General features: G+C 40.7%; 1 protein-coding gene across 1 annotated transcript in view; it reads left to right on the plus strand.

Moving 5' to 3' along the window:
* The window catches only part of CSMD1 (CUB and Sushi multiple domains 1), a 666897-nt gene that overhangs the window by 575404 nt on the left and 82853 nt on the right, over positions 1–8640 (plus strand). The window contains exon 41 of the mRNA XM_011968609.1: positions 3023–3196. Coding sequence (XP_011823999.1) covers positions 3023–3196 — 174 coding nt within the window. The remainder of the gene's footprint in view (positions 1–3022; positions 3197–8640) is intronic.

The raw sequence follows: 8640 nt of genomic DNA on the forward strand, positions 1-8640 counted from the left end.
CATTCGGGATGTTGTGGGATTGCAGGTGCATTCGGGATGTTGTGGGATTGCAGGTGCATTCGGGATGTTGTGGGATTGCAGGTGCATTCGGGATGCTGTCAGCCAAGTGTCTTTTGTGTGCGAAGACTTGCTCCCAGAGTTCAGAGGAAGCACAGCAGACTGTGAGCATGGACACACTTAATGAAATGGAAAAAAAGGCAGACTTAAGAAATTCATTTTTAGAAACTTGAGAGGAAAAACAACATAAAAATAAGGCTTTCCCTTCGGTGTATGACAAAGCCTGTTTTTAGTAGTGAGGGGCTTCCCCCTTTCAATCAGGCAAGATTTCCGAGTTATTGCTGCTATCTGTATTAATGCATTGAGTTTACTACCATACAAGGAAACCCTTGGTCTGAAATTCTATTGTTTAGCTACTGAAAAGCTAAAATTTTGCTTCATTACTTCTTCTTTACAATTGAGTACATCTTGTTAGAGGACACACTTAAAATAGTTTTGTCACCAGAGTGTTTTTAACAGAGGCTTCAAGAATAGAAACAGCTGTACGAGCAGAGGGAGGTGTTCTTGCTGCTCTACCATGGAAGGCGAAGGTGTGCAGAAACCTCCAAGAGGAATTCGACTCAGACCTCATTGTTATTTAACGTTTTTCTGACAAGCATGAAAGTTTCAAGACAAGATCCAATTATCTTAAGTTGCTAAAAATGGATCTTTAAATATCATAGTTCAAGGAGAAGTTCACACTGTTTGGGAAAAGGCTTAATGAAAAGTTCATAACAAATTGTAAAAATCTAAATCCTACTGGAATTCATTGACATTTGGTGGAGCAAACATATTAGCATATTACTAAATGCATGCGGTATGACACTGTAATAGTTTAGCAATCACCAAAACCAATAAACCATATCAACCATGGAGGCTGTCTCCGTAACAGTAATGTGCTGGTCGTGATGGACTCTCGAGCTGGACCTCCCAATTTCTGGTAGAGCCCCCCATAGAAAACACTGAGTCTGGCTGTGTCTGTTTGAACATTTGCAATAGAGCCTGGGTTGTGCTATCATATCATTAAAAGGTCTGGGGCTTTTGGGAAGGCCCAGGTGGGAGGGGTCACTTGAGCCCAGGAGTTCCAGACAAGCCTGGACAACACAGTGAGACCCTCACCTCTACAAAAATTTTTTTTTAAATGGCTGAGCGTGGTGGTGCCCATGCCCCAAGCTACTTGGGAGGCTGAGCAGAAGGATCTCTTGAACCCAGGAGGTCAGGGCTGCTGCTGGGGCTACAGCTGTACCACTGCACCCTAGCCTGAGCGACAGAGCAAGACTCTCTCCATTAACAACAACAAAAGGGCTGGTCTTAGTGGTACATGCGTGATTTTATTTTCCTCACTTGAATTATCTCTAAAGGTTTTTCTACTTTTGATTCAATTGACTGAATATGTCCTGATTTATAATTTCATTGTTAACCCTGATTGAGCCTGCTTATGTGCAAGGGATGGCTTCTGTTTGAATCTAATGCACAAGCCTGTGCAATAGGAGCTGTATCAACCCATAACAGGGCCCAGAGACTTAGAAAATTGGCCAGTGCTGCCTGGCTCATGTCTGGCAGAACCAGGCCTGACCCTGGGTAGCCTGCAGCCAGAATCTGTGTTCTTCCTCACTGTGTTTTACTGCTTCTTATGGTTTACTGTGAATAAGGAAGGACTCAATGTTTGCCACTGCAGGCCGCAGCGAAGCACCTACACATCAGTGCTCACGTCGCACTCTTAACACTTGCTTTGAATAGCTTTTCGAACACTTTCATTCTTACCTGTTTAAAACGTATTCCACCTCTGATGATAGGTTGGGCTGGATAACCTTGTGAGTTCCTCCCTCCCCTGAGATGCTGTGATCTTCTGTGCTCAAGCGTTTATGGATCTGAAGAGCCGAGATTTCAGTGGTATAGTAAGACTGTATAATAAGGGTGACCATTAACTTATTTCCCAAACTGGAGTACTTTCATGGGTGAAAAAGGACACAATCAATAACTGTGCTGGGACAGCAGGTGTAAACATGGGGCATAGGGTCACTGCATCGATGCCCACTTAAGGCCTAGTTTGTATGCACATTTTAATTTATGGAAAGGCACCAAATGCCCTTTGTAGTCAGCATTCTTACAGAGCTCATGATCCCCACAAATTATGCAAGTAACTAAAAGAACGAACTGAGCACTGCTATTGCAGTCAGAAGTCCTAGATTTGAATATCACACTACTTTATCCCAGCTGGTTGGCTTTGGTAAAGAAAATTGGTATTCCTTATTTCCTGATAGGCTCATGAGGCTTCTAGTAATTACTACTATGTAATTCTTGGGATTGATATGGACAGAAAGGTAGAGAGATAGACTGATAAATACACTTCTGCATTTACACTTTGTATACTGTGTATTTTTTCAAGAAGGGTTCAGCTATACCTATCAGGATGAAAATAAAAACATTAATGGGTTGAGGCACAGTGGCTCATGCCTGTAATCCCAGCACTTTGGGTGGCCGGGGTGGGCAGATCACTTGAGGTCAGGAGTTTGAGATCAGTCTGGCCAACATGGGAAAACACTATCTCTACTAAAAATACAAAAATTAGCCAGGCATGGTGGCGGGCGCCTGTAGTCGCAGCTACTCAGGAGGCTGAGGCAGGAGAATCACTTGAACCTGGGAGGCAGAGGTAGCAGTGAGCCAGGATAGCACCACTGCACTCCAACCTGGTCAACAGAGTAAGACTCCATCTCAACAGCAACAACAAAAATGAATGGGTAATTGGAGAATCTAGAATGTTTTGGAATCCACTTTGAGCTTTTAGGTTTTTGTTTCAGGAGTATAAAGATGGAAAATTAAGGTTCTTAGGTGACTGGTCTATCCAGCCCTAAGCAGACACCTCTCCACCATGTTCTTAGTGAAAATTAAGACTAAAAATAGTGTTTTTTGTTTGTTTTTGTTTTGCACAGGAGTAATCTGCATAACCGAATTGATGTTCACTTTATTGTTTTTTTCCTTCTAGTTATCTCGTGTGGAAGTCTTTCCTTTCCCCCAAATGGCAACAAGATTGGAACGCTGACAGTTTATGGGGCCACAGCTATATTTACGTGCAACACTGGCTACACACTTGTGGGATCTCATGTCAGAGAGTGCTTGGCAAATGGGCTCTGGAGTGGCACCGAAACTCGATGTCTGGGTAAATTCATCTATGTTCTGGCACTTACTTAATTCGAATAAACCTTAGAAATAGATTACAGCTGTGTAACACATATGACTTCTTGCTATAATGCCTTAAATCCTACCTAGGGTCGAAATGCTGCACTTCCGAAAGTAATTTTTTTCTTTGGGTATCTACAGGGATTTGTTTTTAATCCGAGCAATAAATGAAATATATTGTCTTACGTGCCACAGAGGCAATCTTACAAGAGTGCTGGGAACATACCTACACTCAAATGCCATGATGATTTTAGGACACACAAAAATGAATTTCAAAAATATTGTACATTTTATGTTTTTTAAAATTCTTTAATTATGTCAATGAATTGAAGTTATATTCATCCAAATTGACATAAGTACAGTGAATTATTTAAAATGTTCCATGTCTACAATAATTTGATCTTCTTTTTTTATAACTTAAAATATTCTGCATAATTTTAAAAATGGATTGAAAAATGATTCCACTGGAAGATGCTTTGAATCAATGTATGAAAAATCTTGAATAAGCTGTTTAAAGCACCACTGTTACTAAAGAGTGATCTTAGTAGGTCTCCTGGTCATTTGTAAAATACCTTACCTGCCTTTGGTTCTTCTGAACCTTCTCCATGTTCTTCTTCTTCTTCTTTTTTTTTTTTTAAATCACTCGAAGCCATAGAAACTGGAAGCTTTAAGCTTCTGAATCTCATGGGCTAGGATCACTTCAGGAACTAAGCCAGGCCCAGTAAACTTCAAATAGCAAAACCTGTTCTTCTTTTCATTTGGGAGAATCTGAAGAAACAGGATGAAAGGAAGGTAGTGACCCTAGAGAAAAACCAGCCACCAAAAAGAGGTTGTCACACTTGTCTGTGAAACATTAGCTACTTATTTAAAATTACTGCAGGACTTACATGAATGCCGCTTGGTTTCTTCACTCTTTCTCGCTCTCTCTAGTGTATTATTGAATATATTTCGTGCATTATATATTATTGAACACAGTTATATATATGAGTGTGTGTAGATGTGTCTGTCCTTGGATGTCCTCATTACAGTTTTCAGTAGACGATGACATTTCCTTCGACTATGTATGCTTCTTCATGCAGAGAGTCACAAGTCCTTCTGGGAGTTTCCATGCATTCCTAAATATCCTTCTGAAATTGGGTGGCTATGGAACAGCACTCTCCTTTAGGCAGCTTTGGTGTGGACTAGCTCTTCTGTCTGGAGCTTGGTCCTCTCGAGGAATCAAGTCCTACCAGGAGGGAACTAGGTGGTCCAAGACACTTATGTCTAACAGTATGTACCACATCTCTGTTAGTAATTGTAAACATAAAAATTAATAGCAACTTACACTTGATTGTTGCTCTACTGCTTACAAACATCCCTAATCTCATCCTTTTGGTCATTACCAATTCAGGATGCAGGAAAGGCCTTCATTGTTGCTTTGGGAGTTTAAGTGACACATTCGGTTTACATAACTGTTAAATGATGGGTCAGCTTGGGGCTTATTGATCCCTGATAAGCCTTTATCTATCTTGTGTTATTCCTCTGTCTGAAAGTTAAGGCTTTGGAGTAGAAAGGATGGGATACATGTTGAATAGCTGGCTGCCTGGAGATGCCCCCAAACATGCCTCAGTGCTATGCAATACATTTTAGAAGCTTTTGAAAGATGATTTGCTTATAAATGAGTCTATTTGCTCAGAGGAAAATAAGGAAGAAAAGAAATGCCCAGGTTATAATGTATAAAACGTTTGTGTTGTAGATAGTTGATACAGCATATAAGGAATAATAAAATTGGAAGAGATATAGAGTAGTTAAAGGGAAAAAATACAAAAAAGATTAGAAATGACACATAAATGTGTAAATACTAATGGATAAACCATGGGTAATTCGTTTAGCACAAGCATTTTGAAAGTTAATAAATATAGTTTTGCAGCTACCACTGTAACTGGAAGGGTTGAGATTCATAATGTGTGAAGCATGGTAATGAAGCACATCCCTTTACCAAAGGCATCTTTTTTGGGGGGGTGACACCATGTGGAACTCGGCAAAAATGTATGTCCACAAGAAACCATAAAGTTGTATGTGAGACTCAGAGGAAAATAGGGATGAGTGAGTAAAAAGATAGGAGAACAGAGATGATACTGCTTGAGTAGATTATATGACTCTAGGATAGATGAAGGGAACAGAGGCTGCAATCCTAAATGTACACAAATATTTAATAGAGTAGCAATTGGATACCTCCATAATCCAAATATCAACTAGGTGCCATATTTGGAGAGAGTGATTATAAATGATGATATTTATTGATGAGTTAAAATGCACATGGCATTTGTGAGATTTATCTGATTAGAACATACAGTAAGTGCTTATTCCTTTGACCTGCAGATAAGAAAGAAAGCATAGAGAAGTGAAGAATTTGCCCAACATGGTAAAACCGAGAATACTATCATGCTAATCTAGACCAATAAGGAAGAGTGTGTTGTGTTAACTAGAAGCGAAATGAGCTCTGGAACCTGGATTAGTACCATCTGGAGGTGCATGCAAGGGGCAGGTGCAAGGGTCTTTGTGCCTTAGTTCTGTCTGGTTAATTGTGTCCTTCATCCTGTACTGCCAGGATGGTGATGTGCTCTCGCCTATCAGTCTTGCTATTGCTTTTCTTCCATCTCTTAACTTGTTATTGAATTAACCCCTTCCCTGTTTCCATGACTATGGCCCTTTTGAAAATCACTCTGGGTTTCCACCAAGCTAAATGTCCTTGAATAACCTTCAGGTTCATCTGGAGTAAACCCCATGCCGGGGTAAACGAGATAGTTGTAGTAGGGAAGTGACTGGTACTACAGAGGCAGTTGGTAAGGATATATTTCTTTAAATTCTGAAAACAATCTATATAATCATGACTTTAACACTAAAAAAGATGACCCCTTGACGAAACAAAACATCCCCCAAAACTATGACGATAAAAAACCAGGCCTGGCACTATGGCTCACGCCTGTAATCCCAGCACTTTGGGAGGCCGAGGCGGGCGGATCACGAGGTCAGGAGATCAAGACCATCCTAGCTAACATGGTGAAACCCCGTCTCTACTAAAAATACAAAAAATTAGCCGGGTGTGGTGGTGGCGCCTGTAATCCCAGCTACTTGGGAGGCTGAGGCAGGAGAATGGTGTGAACCCAGGAGGTGGAGCTTGCAGTGAGCCAAGATCGTGCCACTGCACTCCAGCCTGGGCGACAGAGCGAGACCCGCCTCTCAAAAAAGAAAAAAAGAAAAACAACAACAACAACAACAACAAATCACCCAATCGGGAAAAAATGGGAAATTACCCAAAGAAACAGAAACAGCTACACCAGATTTGCTACAAGAAATTCAATTTTCAAGCAAAACAACTGTCCCAGGACATATTGAAGAGAATGAAATGCATTTTTAAAGAGAGTGTCTTGAGAAACAAATCCATCACAAATTGGAAATGATGTGAAGTGTTAGGAACCCCAAGAAGGCTGCCTCAATTATGCTTAAAACAAGAACCAAATTCATTCTTGAAGCTGGTATGAAAATGGATGATTATTCAGTTTTTGTTTTGTTTTGTTTTGTTTTTTCATTCAGAAGCTGGGTCTTCCTAAATTGCCCAGGCTGGTCTGGAACTCCTAGGCTCAAGCAATCCTCCCACCTTAGACTCCCAAAGTGCTGGGATTATAGGTGGACATTTTTAAAATCAGAAACTGGCACCCTCCAAAGCTAAGAAGCTTATAAAAGAGAACTTCAGAGTTCTCAATGAAGTTGTGTCTCCTGCCCAGGAGAATTCATCTGAACCAGCTGAGGGGACTAAAAATCACACTGCTGAGTTACTGGCCGTGTTCTTGGTGAGACATTATGGAAAGGAAGAACCCTAGAGGGAAACTCATATCTAGTGTGATTGTTCACACAACAGGAAAAGAAGCTAGCTGTCCAAAACCATGAATTGACTTGATGATATACAGAGCAGATACTGCAGCATATTCATCATAAGTAACTTAGGAAATGTATTTTCACAAAGAACTAATAAAGTTTCACAAGACACCATGTGAGTTTGGATCCATTTTGTTTCTGTTTAATATTGTTATGAGATGGGTATTTGTAAGTCCTATTCAGAAATGGTGTTTCTGAATCAAAAATTTTTATTCCTATCTTCAATTAGGGCATAATAATGATTCTAGTTGAAAGAGTGAAAATAATATTGGATGATGGATTCAGGATCTCAAATTCTCATGATAGGCCAAACAAACGAATATAATCAAAATTAATGTAAAATTTTTCTCAGAGTAAAAATAATTTCAACGTATATGATGACAGGAAGTTCTGAGTTCATAGTATACAGGCAGGGAACTTGGGAGTTTGGGTAAGAGCAGGCTCATACGCGATGAGTGCTCCCATGCGATGCTCAGCCTGAATCTTATTAATAAGATTCCTCCCATCCTCTGTTTGCCCAGGAATCCCATATCCAGAATCATGACTTCAGTTTTTTGATAGTTTAAGTGGGCTCTTGAGGAATTGCTATGTATCTGTGGGGATGGATCTGGTACCTATGATCTTTCAGGACTATTTGGAATTTTTTTTTTTTTCCTGAGATGGAGTCTCACTCAGTTGCCCAGGCTGAAGTGTGGTGGTGAGATCTCAGCTCACTGCAACCTCCCCCTCCTGGGTTCAAGCAATTCTCCTGCCTCACCCTCTGGAGTAGCTGGGATTACAGGCACCCGCCACCACACCCAGCTAATTTTTAGCATTTTTAGTAGAGATGGGATTTTACTATGTTGGCCAGGCTGGTCTGGAACTCCTGACTTTGGGTGATCTGCCTGCCTCAGCCTCCCAAAGTGCTGGGATTACAGGTGTGAGGCACCACGCCAGGCTGGAAAATTTTTGATATTACTTTGACAGAGAGAAAAGTAAGGTCATTCGTAACTATTTTCACATATTTAAAATATTATCAGGTGAAAGATGGAAGAAACTAGTTGTGGGAAGTTGTTTTCCCTATCAGTGCCAGCCCTGACTGAGGGGTAGAGTCAGCATGAAGACCGTGCTGAGATCGACACATTTTAATCAGGAATATGTGGGTGGGAAAAAAGAAACAAACATAAAGTTAATTGTGTATATCTGCCAAGGCAAGGCCTAGGTTGAAGCAGACATCACATGTGCATACTTCCAATTGCACATGGGTTTGTAATAGCAGGGTATTTGTCTGTTCTCACGCTGCTAAGAAAGACATACCTGAGACTGGGTAATGTATAAAGGAAAGGGGTTTAATGAACTCACAGTTCCACCTGGCTGGGGAGGCTTTACAATCATGGTGGAAGGTAAAGGAGAAGCAAAGGCACATCTTACATGGTGGCAGGCAAGAGAGCTTGTGCAGGGGAACTCCCTTTATAAAACCACCAGATCTCACGAGACTTACTCACTACCATGAGAATAGAAACACCC

The sequence above is a fragment of the Mandrillus leucophaeus genome, unplaced genomic scaffold, assembly GCF_000951045.1.
Source record: "Mandrillus leucophaeus isolate KB7577 unplaced genomic scaffold, Mleu.le_1.0 Scaffold85, whole genome shotgun sequence".
NCBI lineage: Eukaryota > Metazoa > Chordata > Mammalia > Primates > Cercopithecidae > Mandrillus > Mandrillus leucophaeus.